This window comes from Ascaphus truei, chromosome 7 (assembly GCF_040206685.1).
Source record: "Ascaphus truei isolate aAscTru1 chromosome 7, aAscTru1.hap1, whole genome shotgun sequence".
In the NCBI taxonomy this organism is placed as follows: Eukaryota; Metazoa; Chordata; class Amphibia; order Anura; family Ascaphidae; genus Ascaphus; species Ascaphus truei.
The window spans coordinates 42,707,236-42,728,780 of record NC_134489.1 but is presented as its reverse complement, the minus strand read 5'-3'; the positions used below and the strand labels follow the sequence as shown (position 1 = coordinate 42,728,780).

At 48.2% G+C, this 21,545-nt stretch overlaps 1 protein-coding gene across 2 annotated transcripts in view; it reads right to left on the bottom strand.

Moving 5' to 3' along the window:
* LOC142499125 (methanethiol oxidase-like) overlaps window positions 1–21,545 on the bottom strand; it is a 63,501-nt gene that overhangs the window by 36,255 nt on the left and 5,701 nt on the right. For both annotated transcript variants that reach the window (XM_075608063.1, XM_075608064.1), the window contains exon 2: window positions 13,318–13,371. In XM_075608063.1, the coding sequence (XP_075464178.1) occupies window positions 13,318–13,324 (7 nt within the window). In that variant the 5' untranslated portion in view covers window positions 13,325–13,371. The remainder of the gene's footprint in view (window positions 1–13,317; window positions 13,372–21,545) is intronic.

Genomic DNA, 21,545 nt, shown 5'->3' with positions numbered 1-21,545 from the left:
TCTAGATTAGTTATTTTCTCTGTCAGGTCTTTTACTGCTTTCGCCTTGACTTTCTTCTTATGGGCGGCGATTGAGATAAAGTTACCTCTGATCGCCCCCTTATGGGCTTCCCATAAGATAGCAGGCGATGAGACTGAGCCACAATTATTAGCAAAATACTCCTTGAGGGCTTTTTTGATCTTTTTCTCCACTTCTGGGCAATTTAGTAATGAGTCATTTAGTTTCCAATTGTAGGAGAAAGATTTCACAAAGGGAACCGATAGAGTTAAGGTAATAGGTGCATGATCAGACCATGTTGTTGGGCTAATGTCTGAGTCTGTGGTAGCCCCTAAAACATTTTTTCGGTCCCAAGGAAATAGTCTATACGTGAATAGGTCTGGGGAGGTGTCGAGAAGAATGTATAGTCTCGTTGTCCCTGGTGTTGGGTTCTCCATATGTCCGTCAGTGAGAATTCTTTAAGGATTTCTCTAAATCTCTTCCCCTTGCTTAGGGACTGGGGTGTGTGTGGGCGACCCGGGTTCAAGGATCTGTCCTCCACTGGGTTAAGCACCATATTCAGGTCTCCCCCGATAACCATTGAAGATAGGTACTCTGGGTCTAGATCTTCCAGAATTTTATTCAAGAATACCGTCTGGTTCTCGTTTGGAGCGTACAAGTTAACCAAAGCAATTGACAAAAGTGTTCCATACACCACAAGAAATTTACCCTCTGGATCCGGTACTGTTTTTGTTAGATTAAATGGGGTTGCTTGGCGGATTAATATCGCAACTCCCCTTTTTTTACTGCTAAATGAGGAAAAGAAACCCAAGGGGAATGCGTTTTGAAATGTTTTGGGCGGGTCTTGAGATGTAAAGTGCGTCTCCTGCAGGAAGATAATGTCTGCCCCTGATCTCTTCATTTATTGAAGAGCTAGTCGCCTCTTTCTATTTCTATTGGGAGGGAGATGTGGGGCGGAGGGGAAGGTGAGAAGTTTGAATCAGAGCACCGACTGCAGAACCAACTGCAAGGTCTGCGTACGCACCTCGAGAAGGCTGAGGAGAAGCAGCGAACTCTGCAGGAAGACAATCTGCAGGCTGTTAAAGAAATACAATAAAAATGTGGAAGCAAACTCAGAGAAAACAAAGCGTGCAGATAAATTCCCTGAGAAGAGACTTGCAAGACGCACTCAAAAAACAGGGATCTCTCGCAGATGAGATTACAGTCCTACAAGGACAAGTATTGACCCTGACTAAGCGTCAGTATCCCACGGCCACAAAAACCCATGAAGACAAGGGTACAGTGAGAGCTGGGAATACCGCTCGTCTGAAAGACAAGGTTGCAAAATTTGAACCACCTAAACAAGCACTAGCAAAACCTTCAGCCACCCAACAGGCAACAAAAGAAGGTACACGTGCTGAATCAAAACCAGAAGAATCCTTAGCTGATGAAGCTGAAAAGATGGGACATTCTCTGGAAGTGGGTGTGGAATTGCAACTTAATCTCAAAGAGGCTGAACTAGCAACCCCATTGAGTGGGAAAAGGGCAGAGAGACAGCTTCAAGAGCAGAAAACTCAAAGGGCTGTTTTTAAACGCTCTGCAACTGCTGCTATACAGTCTGCCTACAATAAGACAAGCACCCGACACGAGGGAAATCTCATGGCCGCGCACGTAGCAAAAAGACTGTACTTAGAAAAAGTCCTCCTCGAGCGACTGAGGAGTGCTGATCTCAAGCACCTTCTGGAGGAGACACGAATGAACTGGAGAAAGGGCTCCGATCCCAGCGGGACTGAGGGTTCTCTTCCTCCATCCACTCTCATTCAAGTCACAGAGATATCTAGAATGAGAGTGGAAGGATGGGCTTTGGCCGTGGCAAGCCCATGCTTCCCACAAACAGGGGAGGAATGTAACAGTGGAGTTATCCCTGTTCAGGAAATATGCCTCTAATCCAGCAGTGTGGTGGTTAACTGCTGGTAGTCAATTAACAAACACCACCTGCCTGATTAGATGGCTTAGAAAAGCCTGTCTTTTGAGACAGGAAGAGAGACTCCTTAGCTCACACCTGAGCTGAACTTGGAGACACTTGTTTTGAGCCCTGCCAGAAGAAACAGCAGAGCTGCTTTCAAGACACAGGGGAAAATTCTAAACCTGAATGCTGACAAACCCTGAAGAAAAGGTAGCAACCAGGGACAGAGAAGATTTTCCCTCTAAACCACAATATATATGTTTGGGGCTGGGAGACATGCTTATCTAAGGGAGTTGTGAACTGCGTAGTATTTCACTAGAAATACTCCCAAGTGAATAGAAGCTTTGTTTACCCCTTGTTTGGATGGTTTCCTGATGTTAAGGAAACAGGCGCAATAAAAGGCTTATTTAATTTCACTATAATCAGTCTCCCTTGCATACCTCTGTGAGCGTCCGCCTACATCCCCCTTGTAGAGTCAGAGATGTACCAGCTGTCGGCCATGAGAAAGATGAGGTATTTTAGCACAAATTTTGTTTTTGCTTAATCTGCTAAAAGACATTGCAAAATTATGTCTACACACCCCTTCTTCTGGTGTAAGATAGCTTACTTAGAGCCGGTAGAGCTGTGCATTTATGTTGCATCAGACTCATGTTTTGATTTTTATGTGAATGTTACTCTTGCAAGCGGTAGCTGCTGCTGCTGCAATAAAGTTTTTCGAAAGATTGTTTTTCCCTAAAAATAATAAGTGTGTACTGAGTTTTTTCACGACAGCCGATAAGAGGTTTCTGTTCCGGCTCCCTGATCTTTCACCTCTAATCATACAGATATATATATATATATTTTAGAAAATCTTGGTGGTGAGTCTCTGTAGACCATTTGATTGGTCCGTCGGTCCGCCCGCCCTTCCATGGCTCTCATTGGCCGGTGTGGCCCCAACACGGCTCTCATTGGCCGGTGCGCTCTAACCCAGGGCTCCCCAACCCCCAGGCACACTGCTGCTGCGGCTGCCTGAGGTGAGGAAATGCCCACTGGTGGTGGTGGTGTCGGCTGTTGCTGCTGGGGGGGAGGCTTAACTGAGACTGAGGTTTTTGCCCCCCCAGCAACCTTTTTGCCCTCCCCCAGCTCAGTTTTTGCCCCCCCAGCTCAGTTTTTGACCCCCTCAGCTCCGTTTTTGACCCCCCAGCTCCATTTTGACCCCCCCAACACACACAGTGACAGACACACACAGTGACAGACACACACACACACACACACACACACAGTGACAGACACAGACACACACAGTGACAGACACACACACACAGTGACAGACACACACACACAGTGACAGACACACACACACACAGTGACAGACACAGACACACACACACACAGTGACAGACACAGACACACACAGTGACAGACATACAGGGTAGCCAACACAAATAGTGGGGCTCGGGACAATCATTTTAAGCAGGCCCCCCCCCCCCCCCCATTTCACACCTCACGAGCCCCCACGCTTAGCCAACAGAAATAGTGGGGCTCGGGACAATCCAGCTCCGTTTTTGCCCTCCCCAGCTCCGTTTTTGACCCCCCCCCAGCTCTGTTTTTGACACAGTGACAAACACACACACAGCGACAGACACACACAGTGACAGACAGACACACAGTGACAGACACAGACACAGACAGTGACAGACACGCACACACAGTGACAGATACACACAGTGACAGAAACAGACACACACACACACACACCCAGTGACAGACACACACACACACAGTGACAGACATACAGGGTAGCCAACACAAATAGTGGGGCTCGGGACAATCATTTTAAGCAGGCCCCCCCCCATTTCACACCTCACGAGCCCCCACGCTTACCCCCCCCTTCCCATGTATTTCTCTCCCTTCCGTCTCACCACACCCGCCTCACATGTATTTCTCTCCCCTGCTTCTCACTCTTACTCCCTCTTTTCCTCACTCACCCCCTCTCTCCTCTCCCTCTGTCAATTACCCCACGCTCACTCATTCCATCTCCCCCCCACACAATTCCCCCCACAAGATATACCAAAAAACTTCCCACCCCCAATGCACAAAACTTCCCACCCCCAAATACATTTTAAAAAATCTCCACCCCCCCAAGTATATACAACCCCCCCCCCAAATGCATACAAAAAACCCACCTACCCAATACATATAAAAAAACAATACATATAACCCCCAACACATACACATATACACATTCCCAGTTATATACGTGTGTGTGTGTGTGTGTGCACACACACACATGTGTATATATATATATATATATATGTGTATACAGTATGCAGTGTTCGACAATCCTATATATCTGCACGCCCAGGGCGAGTGGATTTCACCTCTGGGCGAGCTACTATTGGCCCAAGCAGCACATGTTTGTTTTTTTAAATTTTCCCTGCTCGCGCTGAAAAAAATAAAAAACTCCCCCTACCCGACTGCTGATTGACTCGCTCTCCCAGGCTTTGTGGGCACGCGGCCAGGCTTTATATGAGCCCGCCCCTAACGAGCAGCCATTCTTTTTCCATGGAGGACACAGTAAGTACTCTCTGTGCCTTCCCCCCTGTCACCGGCACTCCCGCTGCCCACAGTTATGAAGGTGGTAGCGGGGGTGTTCTCCTGTCCCTGGCGCTCCCCCGTGTAAGCCCGCAGGGCGGGAGGTGGGAGCGGGGATGTCCCCTCAGGTCCCCTCTTCCCCCGTGTTAGCCCGCGGGGCGGGATATGGGAGCGGGGATGTCCCTCAGGTCCTCGCTTCCCCCCGATCCCGTGTCAGCTCGTGGGGTGGGAGATGGGAGCGGGGATGCCCCCTCAGGTCCCCGCTTGCCCCCCGATCCCCGTGTTAGAAGGCGGGGCGGGAGATGGGAGCGGGGATGTCCCCCAAGGTCCCTGCTTCCCCCCGGTCCCGCGGTGCTGGAGGTGAGCGTGCGGGGGGGGGAGCGTGGTGGTGATGGTGCTGGTCGCGGCCTTTCTTCTCCCCCCCCCTGTGTGTGGAGAGAGAGTGTGTGTGTGTGTGTGTGTGTGTATATATATGGGAGAATGTGTGTGTATGTGTGTGTGTGTGTGTATATATATGGGAGAATGTGTGTGTGTGTGTGTGTGTGTGTGTGTGTGTGTGTGTGTGTGTGTGTGTGTGTGTGTGTGTGTGTGTGTGTGTGTGTGTGTGTGTGTGTGTGTGTGTGTGTGTGTGTGTGTGTGTGTGTGTGTCACTGAGTTCCTCGCAGGACATTATATATATATATATATATATATATATATATATATATATATATATATACTTACGGTTGCGCTAGTAAAGTCATTGGTTATTTTACATGCTGTGTGTGGAGTGATTTTATATATATATATATATATATATAATCATATGCATATATGTAATCATATTGCAGTTTCTCATGCTAGCTGTGAGTCAGTGAGCAGACGCAGCAGAGTTAGAGGAGCTGAGAGAGACAAAGCAGCTCAAGAGAGGAGCTTACAGCAGCCAGAGAAGCTGGGGAATCTCTCTGAGAGGATAGGTGGAAAGCAGCTCTATTAGAGGAGAAGGGACCTTCCTAATGGAGTGCTGCAGTGAGATGAGCGGCTGAGCTGTTAGCTGTGAGGGGCAGATTGCCCATACCACCATCAATAAAGGTGCCCTGTTTGAATATACCTCCACTGTGTGAGTGTGAAGTTCCTCAGCAGTGGATGGCACCACCAAGAAGGAGTTCCTCACCAGGACCATCTCCCTGCGGAAGCACAGATCCTGATGAGGTGGAGGCGCTGCACTGGATATAGGTAGGACTCGCACACACTACCTCAGCTGCCTGTCTGGATGACATCCACTAATACCATCAAGCGGGAGACTCAGGAGCCCTGTTGCCTACAGGTGCACCACCAGACACGAACATGTAATGGGGACTGGTTAGACCACACGGACCAATGTGAGATTGGGTGGGGGAAAACCCGTTACAATTGGAGGCGTTGCTGAGAGACCTGTCAACAGGACAGGCTTTTGCTAGGCACACTAGGAAACAGGGAAAGTGTATGCTGCCACTTTGTGCTGTGTTGGGATGGAACCGCAGGGACGACCTGGGAACCTGAGAGGAGTTAGTGGGTCTGGAGAGGGGCTATAGCTGTCCGAGTCACCTTGAGGTAGCGCTAGGGGTAGGATGCCTGAAGGGATAGCCTGTTAACGAACGAGGTCAGGAATTCGGGAGAGGATCTGCACTAGGCTAGCCAACAGTAGGTAGACGCCCAAGTACTGCATGGAAGAGCCAGAGTACTCTAGTCCATTCCAGATCACTTACCGAAGGGAGCACAGACTGGGAGGAAGGAGATACAGCAGACACAGCAAGAGTGAGCTTAGCCTGAGGTAGTGCAAACACGAGTCAGATCTACATTAGGTACACAAGGTGGTGCACAAGGCATGTTTGTTGTATCGGTGTGGCAGCTGCCCCGCAGAGAGGAGCTCCATATACAATCAGAACAAACACCGCAACCAAAATGGCGACGGCGTTGGAGTCAGTAGTAATGCTCACTCCGTCCGTTGCGTGTGAAGAGGACATAGGACAATTGATGAAGCGGTACTACAGTCTTCGTCAGAAAGACGGAGAGGAGCTATCTGATTTCCTCCTACGCATTAGAAGAGTCTTATGGTCGATGCGGAACAGGGATTGTATTACGGACACCGAGATGAATGTGTACTGTTGTGATCAATTTCTGAGAGGAGCGATACCTGACCATCCTATTGTAGTCAGGACGAGGTGCTCCTGGATGCGGGGTGAACCCCTTTCCTGGGCGAAGCTAAGGGATGAGATACAGAAACATGAAGTTACCACTGCTGCTAATAGGGGTGGCAGATCGATCCAAAACGGCGGTTCCCGCCTCCCTGGGAGACCGCGTGGGCCAGATGCAGAAAATTCTGCAAATGCTAAAATTTCAGAAAGTTGGCCGGGATTGGCGCCAAAAGGAAAACCCCACCCTGCGGGGAGGTATGGCGCGAAAGCTGTGGCCGCGCCCTCAGGGACTGTGACGGACTCAGAGCCAATTAGGGGCCATGATGTGAATCTGTGTGACCCTCCCCAAATCTTTACCAGGGGGAGGGGTCCCTATCTCGGCCAGGCGGTAGCGGACACAGCCAAGCTGACGGCTGAAGCTTCGCCCTTGGTCAAGCAAGAACCAGTTGATCCTGAAGAATGGGGATCGCTTCTAATGATCTCCACGGAGCATGGAGGAAAAGGGGCCTACCACCGTGGTGAGAGCCTGGAACCTCACCGTCGGTCCCCTGCGGGAGTGCCACTGTCCGAGTCGGAGTCCGGCTCCTCGGACGAGGAACAAGCGACCCCAACGACGGTGGTGATGCGCCTACCGGCGGACCACTACAGCGGTGTTGGAAAAGAACCGGCACTTACCTGTGTAGCGGCGGAGTGGAGTCTCGTGTCGCCGGTGCAGAAACAACCTGAGAGGCGGAGTCCCACGGCCGTGGTGACTGGCGGAACAGACGGTGGAGAGGAATCCATCCCGAGCCGACGAAGCAGTGAGATACATCCGTACCCTCCACAGGCTCTGGAGGTGGCAACGATGGAGAAAGGCCTAGCCCAGGCCCGAACAGAGTGGAGAGCAGAACCATCACTTCCGGCGGCGGACGTCGTTCTGGAGGAAGAGGTTCCGGTTGGGAACCCAACGCAAAATGGCGGCGAGTTCCGCGATATGGCCGCGTCCTCTCGGCCAAGCAGCTGTACCAGGTCGCTTGGGTCCGGGAAGAGCTGGCAGGTCCTGGAGAAGCCTGGGAGTGAGGAGGCGAGTGAACCGGAGTGCCAGTCCGATGGTACCAGGCAAGGTAGCGAGAAGTTGTGGGTCGTAGTCCGCGTATGCCGGCAGTGTTTCCCTATGCCCAAACCCCGGCCATAGTTAAAACCCCGGTCCCTGTCACTTTTTCCTATGGGTCCCAGTCTAGCCAAAGGTTGTCTGGGGAGTCCCGAGCCCCTTCTGAAGAATGGACTGGGGGAAATCTGGACTGGGGTGACTGTATTGATTCCGATGAGGGATCGGGGAGGGAAATGGCTATGCAAAGAATGTTATGTAGCCCTAATGATGACAATCGTACTGTTAGGGTGGGATGTGATTCTAAGAGCCTTGGGTCAAATTTTGGGTCTCCAGGAACATTGGGAGTTTCATCTGGGAATTTGGGTAATGTTGCTCAATATGTGCCTATTGCCCAGGGAACCCCCTATGTGCCTCCACTGGCGGCCAGAGTTATTAGGAATCGCCAAAAGGGGTTACTTGATTTTCACCATCCATGGGAGGGCGAAATTACGTTCGAAATGGGGTCCCTTGATGCAGAAAATTGGGATCCTGGCGGGTTAGATGAGACGTGGTGTAGTCAAGAGGGGATATGCTACATCTCCAGGAGATGCCTTAGGGAGGTGTATGGGCATGATCCTTTCAGTCCATTAGCATCCATGCCAGAATTATGGGCTGATTGTGGGTGTCCAGTATGTCACCCAGAGTGTTACTGCATTGATGCTCTAAGCCCAGTGGACCATGCTGTGCGCAAGCCACCTTAAGAGGGTATGGGGGTGCTAGTAATGGATAATACAGCAGGGCGTAATTCTGGTTGTTACACATCTACGTTAGGATGTCTCTGTTATTATGTTTTTGAGAAAAGATATGTACTGTAATAATGTGTTGTTATGTTTTGCAGTGCTACCTGAAGGAAGGTTCCGCAAATTTAGGTCCCAAGCGAGACCGTTGGGATTCCACCAGGGGGAGAATGTAGCCATGTCTAAGATTGGTGTACATATCTCTTTCTCATGCTGGCAGTAAACCTGGTAAGTATGCAGGATTGCCAGCAACAATCAATGGAGGTTTGCCCTCACACCCTGGTGAGGTGTCATATATCCCCAAAGGAAGTGACAACATGCAATGTGCCCACACTTAGTGGTACAGAGCAGGTTTGTTCTCCGGGGGGGGTGATATAAGACACAGCACTGCCTAAAGTTAGAAGTTCAGTTTCCTGTTGTTGTGCTGCCTCTGTTCAGTGAGAGGCAAGTGAAGGTCTGCAACAGTGTTGCAGTTTCTCATGCTAGCTGTGAGTCAGTGAGCAGACGCAGCAGAGTTAGAGGAGCTGAGAGAGACAAAGCAGCTCAAGAGAGGAGCTTACAGCAGCCAGAGAAGCTGGGGAATCTCTCTGAGAGGATAGGTGGAAAGCAGCTCTATTAGAGGAGAAGGGACCTTCCTAATGGAGTGCTGCAGTGAGATGAGCGGCTGAGCTGTTAGCTGTGAGGGGCAGCTTGCCCATACCACCATCAATAAAGGTGCCCTGTTTGAATATACCTCCACTGTGTGAGTGTGAAGTTCCTCAGCAGTGGATGGCACCACCAAGAAGGAGTTCCTCACCAGGACCATCTCCCTGCGGAAGCACAGATCCTGATGAGGTGGAGGCGCTGCACTGGATATAGGTAGGACTCGCACACACTACCTCAGCTGCCTGTCTGGATGACATCACCTAATACCATCAAGCGGGAGACTCAGGAGCCCTGTTGCCTACAGGTACACCACCAGACACGAACATGTAATGGGGACTGGTTAGACCACACGGGCCAATGTGAGATTGGGTGGGGGAAAACCCGTTACAATTAGAGGCGCTGCTGAGAGACCTGTCAACAGGACAGGCTTTTGCTAGGCACAATAGGAAACAGGGAAAGTGTATGCTGCCACTTTGTGCTGTGTTGGGATGGAACCGCAGGGACGACCTGGGAACCTGAGAGGAGTGCACCACCAGACACGAACATGTAATGGGGACTGGTTAGACCACACGGGCCAATGTGAGATTGGGTGGGGGAAAACCCGTTTTATATATATATATATATATATATATATATATATATATATATATGTCCTGCGAGGAACCACTCCCCCTCTGGTGGGAGCCATCGCAGGTGGAGGCACTGCACCAAGTAAGAGGTTATCAATATTTCTACGCATGCCCCAGAATCTCCGTGGCGGAGGCTCAGGCCCTGCGAGCCAACAGGTTACACAGCATTGGTAGCGGACTGTATTTACTAGGAAACAGGGCTACATATATATACACACACACCACATAAAAAAACCATACATATACAAAATACCCCAACCCCCACATACATATAAAAAATACCCCAACCCCCCCAATACATATAAAAAGATAACCCCAACCCCCCCCAACACATATAAAAAAAAAACCAACCCCCCCCAATACATATAAAAAAATACCCCAAGAGCAGGAACTAAATTAGTCGCCCATTTTGCGACAGCAATGAGGTGTGAGACCGCGGCATTGTGGAAACAAAACACGATTCCATCGATAGATAAGATTAGAAACAGAATTTGGTTTGTCTGCCAGATGGAGAAATTGACAAGTTTGGTCAATGACACTGGCTCAAATTTTCCAAAAGTCTGGTTTCCGTGGCTGGCGCAAACCGACATCACGGGGTGAGCAATGCCACCATCTGGCTGTAATAGTGAAAGGTGAGTTCTCTTTCAACGAACGGCAGTAATCATAACACAAGGACGGGCATGACTGATAGAGACAACTGAGGCCACGGACCAAGGGGTCAGAAAGGGCGCACGAGGAGCTTGAGAGGTCTGGAGAGGCAGAGGTTCATGGCAGAACCAGTAGCTGTGGCAGAGGGGTTCTCCCTTTCCCATCCCCCCCCCTCTCTCCTACTGTGTCTCCCCCGCCTGAGTCTTTGTGTAGTGTATTTATTTGTGAATCAAGGTGGCAGTACATATAGCAAAAAGGTTGACCCATGCTATAATATGTTTTATAACTGCTGTATGTCTGAAAAATGAATAAAATATAAAGTTAAAAAATAAAAAAATACCCCAACCCCCCAATACATATTCAAAAAATACCCCAACGCCCCCCAATACATATAAAAAAAATACCCCAACCCCCCCAATACATATAAAAAAAATACCCCAACACCCACAATACATATAAAAAAAATACCCCAACCCCCCCAATACATATATAAAAATACCCCAACCCCCCCAATACATATAAAAAAATACCCCAACCCCCCAATACATATATAAAAATACCGCAACCCCTCCAATACATATAAAAAAAATACCCCAACCCCCCAATACATATAAAAAAAATACCCCAACACCCCCAATACATATAAAAAAAATACCCCAACCCCCCCAATACATATAAAAAAAATACCCCAACACCCACAATACATATAAAAAAAATACCCCAACCCCCCCAATACATATATAAAAATACCCAACCCCCCCAATACATATAAAAAAATACCCCAACCCCCCCAATACATATATAAAAATACCGCAACCCCCCAAATAGATGTATATAAAAAATACCCCAACCCCCCCAATACATATATAAAAATACCCCAACCCCCCCCAATACATGTATATAAAAAATACCCCAACCCCCCCAATACATATAAAAAAAATACCCCAACCCCCCCCCCCCCCCAATACATGTATATAAAAATCAGACTTACCTTGGTGGCTGCAGAGGGGGAGCGTGCTGGTGGGCCGGGGGGGTTAGGGGGGGTGGCGGTGCTGGGGGGGCAATGCTGCTGGGGGGGTGGCGGCGACTGCGGGGGGTGGCGGTGCTGGGGGTGACGACTGCAGGGGGTGGCGGCGACTACAGGATTGCCCGGTGCCTGTTGGGTGGCGAGACTGCAGGGGCGGGCTGGGCAATGCAGCAGGGGGGGCGGGGGGATTTGTGGCAGGACGGCCCTGGGGGGGGTGGTGGGATTGCGCGGGGGGGGGCCTGCTGCAGGCACCTGTGCGGCGCCACGATGCTGCTCCCGCCCGCGGCCGAAGCTCACATCCGGCGCCGCAAACAGGAGGACTGGTGCCGGGATCCGCGTTTTTTATTTTAAAATTAACAGCCACGGCCACGCAAGCCGGACCCCCCTGACCCACGGGGCCCGGGACACCAGTGGCCTTTGTCCCCCGCTGTTGGCGGCCCTGCACACACACACACACAAACACACACACAGTGACAGACACACACACACAGTGACATACACACACAGTGACACACACACACAGTGACAGACACACACACACACAGTGACAGACACACACACACAGTGACACCCCCCCTTCCCCACACCCCTGCCTTCCCCTCACGCCGCCTCCCGTCTCCCGCCTCTGCCTTTCACCCACCCGCTGCCTCACACCCCTGCGCCCCACAGCAGCCACCCGCACTCAACAAACACCTGCAACCTCTCACTCACTCGACACACACCCACCGCCTCTCACAAACCCGAAACACGCCTGCCGCCTCCCGCCCCTACGCACCGACATCACTGACCAGCCGTCGCACCCACTCATCACCTCCCGCCTCACACCCACCCGCCACACTCACACCCCTACGCACCGACATCACTAACCAGCCGCCGCTCGCACTCACCAGACACCTGCTGCCTCACACCCTAGCGGGACCCCCACCCACAGCCAGCACTCACTACCCACCGGCCACCCGTACTGAACACCCACCCACCGCCTCACACCCGCTCACACCCTAGCGGGTTACACACCTCACATTTTACATCATTTATGTCACCAAAATATACATTGTACTGTGGTGTCTTTACAATAAACCATTTGTAAACAATATCATAAAACATTTTCTTCCATGTTTCTTTTCAACATTATTATTCAACCTTTCCACCATATAGTCCCCCTATTGTTCCCCTATTTATACATAATACTACCTATTACGGCTCCAGGGTGTTCCGGAAATCAGCCCCCACTACTGCGTTATTGTCCCTCCTGCCCAAGGACTGACACTCAGACAGGAGTGTAATGAACAAGGAGCTTTATTGTAGTGCATCCACTGCATTCCTTACATACAGTGAATGCATATCCAGAGGACTTCCGATCCCTCTAGATGATGCATACCCCGGTTGTAGGGGGCAATGAGTCTGATGTTCCCCAGGCCTACACCTGGGGTGGTCCAGCTCATCCTCACAATGGGAGAGTCTGACAACCCATACTTTCTCCTCTCTCTCCAGAGCACAACTGAATACGTTTTGGCTCTACCTCTTCCTCAGGATTAGGAGCGGGCCCATGGACTGTACCTATCCCTGATAGGCTACACACAGGCCATGAGCCATCACCGCACTCCTGTCCAAAGGAGGAGCACAAGCGGGGTAAAGAGCCCACAGATTAACCTGTTAATGCCCTGAATTTATTAGGGACTTACATAACATATATACTATGGGGAAAGAGAGGTACTATGGGACATACCCTGGTACACCTACATAAAGATAAATCTCATCTCCAGCCCCTGTCGCTCCCCTGCCGGGTGAAGGCCCATTAATTAGTCGCATTACTCAGGGACACACTGTTACCTTTCATGGCATCCAGAGGTGTCTTGTATCCAGGACCACATGTTCCACACTTGGCTAAAAATGAGAAGAGACACAAAGGTAAGCCCAGAATCTGAGATACACCCAGGGGCGTCTGCAAAGAATACACCCATTGCAGAGCCCCCAGGGCAGATCCCGGGGTATCCCCAGCGATGCCACAGCACAGATTACAATGTTTGGTTAAATTGCCCTATGGCTGTGAATCTGATCTGTGTGTGTGTGTGTGTGTGTGTGTGTGTGTGTGTGTGTGTGTGTGTATGTGTATATATATATATATACAAAACAAACAAAAGGAGTAGCGCCAGTGATTGTGTGGTTAATGTGCTCTAATGTGAATCTATGAAATATAGTATATAATATATAAACTCGTGAACAAATTAAGTGATATCACCACAATTATGAATATATAAATATAAATGAATAACTGATAATAACACAATGACCAATTGAACAACTAGTGAAAGAAAAAATAGAACAATATGCAATGATATATATATAAAAAATATATATAAAAAAAATATAGAACCAGTCCCAATATGGAGTCCAGAAAATGTGTGTAGTTAAATCCAGTAGGAGGGGAACTTCAGGCTGCTCTCAAATAGATGAACCACATCCAGTGGAACCTGTAGAAAAGAAAAGGGGAGAGAGCGCACGCTCCATAGCGTAAAAAAGTAACAATTTATTGGATTGGGGATGGGAGAAGGGGAGGGATAAGAATCGCACTCACAAGATGTCAAATACAAATGCACAATTGTGAAATATCATATCACTGCCAAGCTGCAAAATCACCACAGTCCAAGGACGAAATCCACAGTGAAGATGATACTCCATGTGACGGGAGCTTTGTGACAGGCTATAATAATACACACCAAATATATAACTGGGTTGAACTGGACGAGACTTAGATATGATAAAATATAATTTATTCCTTGAAAAAGGTGAACACAATAGATTATACAAATAACAGACAAAATATGGACACTCACTTAAGATGGAAATGATGAAACAGTCCTAATTCTGGACTGGCAGTTCATACAGCAATCTTCAAAAATCGCCAAGACACGAAAGACATGAAAGACAATAGCCATAGGCTGAGCCTGGTTCTTATACAATTATTTCCCATTGAACACAACCTAAACACAGCCCCTCTCATAAATCAGTGGTGAGGTTGACAGTTTTCCTCAGAGTAAAACTCCTCCCACCCAAGGACGTTTAAAAAACTGCTTTTCCTATCTAAATAACTTCATAACTTCAGTTCAGTGATACTTACTGGCACGCGAGCCATATTAATACATTCCGGCACGCCTGACGCTCCCAATGAGACTAAATATTACAGTGTAATTCTAAAATTAAGAGAGATATTAATATCTGTCTCTTAGGACCTGCTAAACATCAGGTGTCGGTAATCGTTAGTTGCGGCTCGGTCCCACGAATACACATATGTAGCTTTTTGCACGTTCAGCCGAGGACATCTCATAATATTCTTATATTTAATAAGGTCACTCATTTTGATATCTGCATGCGTAACCGCACCCCTGGCACCCCATCAAGAAATCCTTTGAAGCAGGGCTGTGTAGTGGACATCTGTCACTGGTGCTATATTTCACACCCAATACCCCAGACCTCCTGTCCTAGCTGTCTCCCAGCAATATACCCTTGGCCTGCAAATTAGGTATTAACATACTGTACACCAAAAAGCCCCTCTACTTTTCACACCCAACTTCAATCAAGCCTTTTGAAGCCCAGAGATTTCTGAAAAGACACCATGCATCCTAATGTATTTTCCTAAACTGCCGCTCATTAACCCCTTAAGCCTCAGTGTGTGTGTGTGGTGCAGACACTGGCCCAGAAACAATACATTTATACAGGGGAATAAACAGTTGGATGGCTGAAGCAAGGCAAAAACACATTACTGGACCCCAGTCCAGTTAACCCCTTGCTTCCCAAGCGAGAGTAGAGGGTGGCCAAATGGGGTGTAACCCCTTTAATCCCGGGCCAAATCCCCTCTCTCTTGACACTCTGTACTTGCAGTTGATAAAGATTGTAGAACACCAATTGTATCCTTTTCTTTAGATGTTTAGCTGCTCGGCTGGGTGTCTCACTCGGCTTAGAGAAACAAACGGTCTATACACAACATCCAGCGCGACTCGACCAGATCGCGCGCTTCCGTAGTGACGTAGTGTCGTAATAGCGTAATGACGTCCCTGACGCGTTTCAACGCAACAGCAACTTTCTCAAAGGGGGAAAGGCGCTGTTGCGACGAAACGCGTCAGGGACGTCACTACGCAATTACGTCACGACACTGCGTCACTACGGAAGCACGCGATCTGGTCGAGTCGCGCTGGATGTTGTGTATAGACCGTTTGTTTCTCTGAGCCGAGTGAGACACCCAGCCGAGCAGCTAAACATCTAAAGAAACGGATACAATTGGTGTTCTACAATCTTTATTAACTGCAAGCACGGAGTATCATCTTCCCTGTGGATTTCGTCCTTGGACTGTGGTGATTTTGCAGCTTGGCGGTGATATGATATTTCACAATTGTGCATTTGTATTTGACATCTTGTGAGTGCGATTCTTATCCCTCCCCTTCTCCCATCCCCAATCCAATAAATTGTTACTTTTTTACGCTATGGGGCGTGTGCTCTCTCCTCTTTTCTTCATATATATATTGTGAATATATATATATATATATATATATATATATATATATATATATATATATATATATACTGTACTTAGAATTTAATCAAACAAGCACAAGGGGTCAGTACATGTATGTAGGCATGTATGTATGTATGTATGTATGTATGTGTATCTAGGTTTATATTTGAGATAGCCATTCATATATTATTATTATTTTGTTATGAAATAACTGTATAAATTGGTATAAGAACAGATCGTACATGAATCATTTTGACAGCAGAGAATGTTCAGTGGCCATTGTTACACAGGAAAGTATTTTCAGTAACAGAAGCGAGGTGTGGTTAGATTTCCGTACAGCTGTCTGGGGTTATCTGGGGAAACGCCAGCAAGGGGCATTGAGGTGCTACAAACAAACGTTGGTAAGATGATGCAATCATATCTGATAATAACTGCAGCAGTCCCTTATATGTACGATAAGGAGTTGTGACATCACGTTACATGGACAGGAGCTGGGGATGGTTCTGGAAGAAACACATGTAAAGCCATGTTCGGTCATAGTGCTGGGACTAGGAGGGCTGACTAAGGACTGTTTTCTGTATACTAGACTGACAGATTGGTTAGATAAAATGCAGGTATACACTGCTCTGCACTGACACGATCACAGAAAGCGGTGCAGTGACACAGTGACACATGCCAGCACCAGGAGGTCCACTTGTTCATTTAATACACCCCTAACCCACAATGATATAAAGAGCCGGGGGCGCACGAAGAGAAACTCACAGGGGTACATTTACTCCCCAAATAAGATCCAATTAATAGAAAAAGGTGCATAATACAGAAAAAAAGCTCTACTATGGCTTAGCTCAATGTTGCAGGAAATCTCGTCTTGTATCATAACTACCTGTAATTCCCTTGCCCATATACACATACCAAAACTACCTGTAATTCCCCTGCCCATATACACATACCATAACTACCTGTAATTCTCCTGCCAATATACACATACCATAACTACCTGTAATTCCCCTGCCCATATACACATACCATAACTACCTGTAATCCCCCTGCCCATATACACATACCATAACTACCTGAAATTCTCCGTCCCATATACACATACCAAAACTACCTGTAATCCCCCTGCCCATATACACATACCAAAACTACCTGTAATCCCCCTGCCCATATACACATACTATAACTACCTGTAATTCTCCTGCCCATATACACATACAAAAACTACCTATAATTCCCCGGCCCATATACACATACCATAACTACCTGTAATCCCCCTGTCCATATACACATACCATAACTACTATAATTCCCCTGCCCATATACACATACCATAACTACTGTAATTCCCCTGCCCATATACACATACCATAACTACCTATAATCCCCCTGCCCATATACACATACTATAACTGAAACAAAGTGGATGAAGTGCGCAGCTACAGTCAATCACGTGGGTGGGGTGATAATAAAGTGATGATAAAAATTAAATAATACGTGACCTGGTGGACACTGATAGGGGAGCGTCCTCAGACGTGGAACCAGGGGTGGCTCAAAACACCCTCTAAAGCTAGACAGAAAACACAAAAACACAGCGCACAACGCTCATAGTGCATTAAAAGAAATATTATTCCAATCAAACAGTACAGGTGAGTATTATGCGTACATCAAGGGAGAAAAAACCAGCATGTCAGAGGTTAATGTTACCCATGCACCAACCGGATCTCCAAACAGGATAACGTCTGCTGTTTAAGCAGCTTCCAGCCTCTGGGTCTTTCGATCCATAAACGAAGTCAGTAGATCCTCTGTGGTCCCACTATTGGAGGTGGAAGTCCCAGCAGAAATGACAAGGATAGTGATTCCGCTGGTTGGGAATCAGTTCCCTGATGAAGAAACCTTTGGTTTCGAAACGCGTTGGAAAGGACTTTTATGCGATATTCAGTTTGGACACTTCATCCTACCACTGCTGGTATATCTCTTCAACTGGTGAGGAAATCTGACGCGAGTTGCGGTGTCGCCACTGAGTGACATCAGAGATCCGGAAGCGGAGGATCGGAGGGCTGCGAGTGTGCACCAAGCCACCGTGAGAGACTAACCCAACCAGCGGAATCACCATCCTTGTCATTTCTGCTGGGACTTCCACCTCCAATAGTGGGACCACTGAGGATCTACTAACTTCCTTTATGGATCGAAAGACCCAGAGGCTGGAAGCTGCTTAAACAGCAGACGTTATCCTGTTTGGAGATCCGGTTGGCGCATGGGTAACATTAACCCCTGACATGCTGTTTTTTTCTCCCTTGATGTACGCATAATACTCACCTGTACTGTTTGATTGGAATAATATTTCTTTTAATGCACATACTATAACTACCTGTAATTCTCCTGCCCATATACACATACCATAACTACCTGTAATTCCCCTGCCCATATACACATACCATAACTACCTGTAATTCTCCTTCCCATATACACATACCATAACTACCTGTAATTCCCCTGCCCATATACCCATACCATAACTACCAGTAATTCCCCTGCCCATATACACATACCATAACTACCTATAATTCCCCTGACCATATACACATACCATATGTACCTGTAATTCTCCTTCCCATATACAAATACTATAACTACCTGTAATTCCCCTGCCCATATACCCATACCATAACTACCAGTAATTCCCCTGCCCATATACACATACCATAAGTACCTGTAGTTCCCCTGCCCATATATACATTGGGGTGTCGGGGGGGGGGGGGGGCTCCTGTTGCTGTCACACGCTTGTGGTACCCTGATCTCTCACCCATTCTGCAGCTGTCTCTTGTAGCCTCTCCAGGTGTCTCTGCTCCTGTTCTCCTCTCTCTGGTAAGACTCTGCCCTGGGACAGAGCCTCTTACATACCCCAGGGAAAATGTTTAATATGTATATATTACAAAATAAACAGCATGTGGTCACCGTTAATGTGTACAGATCCTTTCATGTCTATGTGAATCAGGAGCTGTAATTGTCATCTTTACATAAATATGCTGGATTTTGACATGTACAAACTGTCACCTGCTTGTCCCTCTCTCCCGCAGCCGGGATCAGCGTGTGTCCCACGGGAAAAGAAACACACGTGGATTTGTCCCATGCATGGGGACCCAGACAGCCCAGGTACAATGCATGTGCAGTATCTGTAATACACAATGCATACGTGTAGGTTCCCGGCGCCCTCTACCTTTATTCATTCATTGTCAGCAGCCTGCACGGATTCCAGCACCCTGAGAACAAGGTAACGCTGAGCACCCGCACACCCACAAGTAGTAAGGCCAGCCCCCCAGTGGCCACGGCTGCGCGTGCGATGGTGTGTGCGCCGCACACAAGGCATAGCCCCCAGAGAGGCGGGCCCCAGTCAGCGTGCGTGCGTTTGTGCCCACAAGCCGCGATGCGCGACCGCCTTGTTCAAAAGACAAGGTTTTTGTCTTTTGGCGTGGCGGCAGAGCATTGGTCACGCCGGCGGTTCAGCGAATGAGGGTGAACCAGCCGCGTGACGTCATGGCCGCGCCTCCGCCACCCTTCCCCCCCCCCTTCGGATCTCCTGCTCTTCACTGCAAGCGCAAACGCAGACCACAGGTCGTGGCTGAAAAGGGTGCTCGCTGCTCACGCCACCAGACGCTCAAGCACGTGCAGCCATAACCACAGGGGCCGTATCCTTAAGAGGCAGTGAGAGACTTTGGGGTAACCCTTTACCTTAGTCGAGTGGGGGGGGGATAGAGGTGTTACATGTATAAAGTGCTAATTTAGTATACAAATGTGACCCCCTCACACGCGTGGCCTGGTCTTACGGTGTATCAGTCCTCCGCCTGCTTTCATTTCTGACCAGCAACAATCTGGGACAGCGCTGCGTTGCATTTCCCGAGCTGCGATACGCTGCGTCAGGCGCTGCGGTTTCTTTCTGGTTACTCTGTGTGATTCGGTGGGCGGCATTTAATTGATCAGCGTGTTATTGCACTGTGGTTCCACCAACAGCCTCCCACGGATCTCATCACCACGTAGACTTATATACAGGTTGGTGCTATATATCAATGACTAATACTTATAGGATACTGATCCCTGCACAATGACTATAGTATATAGTTCTGATCATTATCTACTATCAGATAACTAAGTGTATGTTCCATACATTGCCAGCGGTAAGGCTTCTCTTCACTTCATATAGATTACTATATATAGAGCTACTTATTTTATTTAGTTCTATGCAGTAGCTATATAACTATACACTACAGATGTACTAGTCAATCTATGAGTATATCTTGCAGCATAATAGTAGGCTTAACCCTATACTAGCCAATCCAATCAGGAAACACCCTGATCACATGCTACTTGGATTGGCTTTCGGCTTATGTAGGTTATTGCTATTTCTACATGGTTCACATGTGTGTATTGCTTACGGTAGGAAACGTGTAACGTGATGTCCATCCCTCGTAGGGGACTTTTTCCAAGCACAGTCTTCCCATGATATACTTGGCTTCCTCACCTCTGTAGAAGACTCCGGGCTCAAGCTCTTTAGCCACTTTACCAAGTCTTCTTTTAATCGCTTGGCAGCGAGTTCTCTTTTGCTTCGTATGATCTTTTCTTCCCTGTCCGATTCTTCAATGTGTGGAGAAGTCCCAAATAATGTCTGGCGGTGTATTTTTACTGCAGTAGTGCCATCTGGAACCTCCTTCCTTATCCCTCACGGGCTTACCCGCACAAAGTATGACCCCCTTATCCATAGAGGACAGGCCACAGGTAACGGGGAGGTGGGAGGAGAACGACAAAAAGACTGATGTACTGAAATGTAGGGATACTAAACCAGCTGCAATGGCTCCTTGCTGCTGCCAATCATATTCACGGTCGATGAGACCGGTCTTTTCGGTGCGTATGGTCAGTTCCGACAGCTGCACCATCCTAGGGGTGTTTTTGTGGCTGCATCGCGTTCCTGGGCCAACATAAGAGATATCTTCCACGTCATCCGTATCTTCATAGGACCGGAAGGGACACTCTTCCTTGTAGCCAGGTTCAGTACAGGAACACCACATTTGTCCCTCCATTTTGGCGGTATCCGGTGTTTTCTTCCTCCTAACCTCGGGAGGCGCTATTGCAGCTATTTTCTCCGTAGATGCTAGAACCCCAGCTGGTAGTCCTGCAGGTGGGTGGACTTCACTGACAGAGTTTGTAGCTCTCACAGGTGTCTCTGTAATTTTTTTATTTTTCTGAGCAGCCATTTTAAAAACCCAAGGAAGGTTTGTTTTTTCCCTTATGCAAACGTGGTGGAGTAGACTTTGGTCACAGAGTAGGTACCTTGTGTGGGTCACCCTCTGTCGCAGTCCGCCCAGTCAACCTGTGGCATTGTGGCTTTACATCAGTCTGGGTCTTAGTTGGTGTCCGTGGGATGAACCCTCTGGTGGGTTCCAGGGTCCGCTGCATCTTGGAAAAGAGGGTCTGGTTTCCTGATATCCCTCTGGCAGCACAGTGTCTGTGCTAGAGAGACGTTTCCTGGGGATCTCTCTGGCAGCACAGTGTCTGT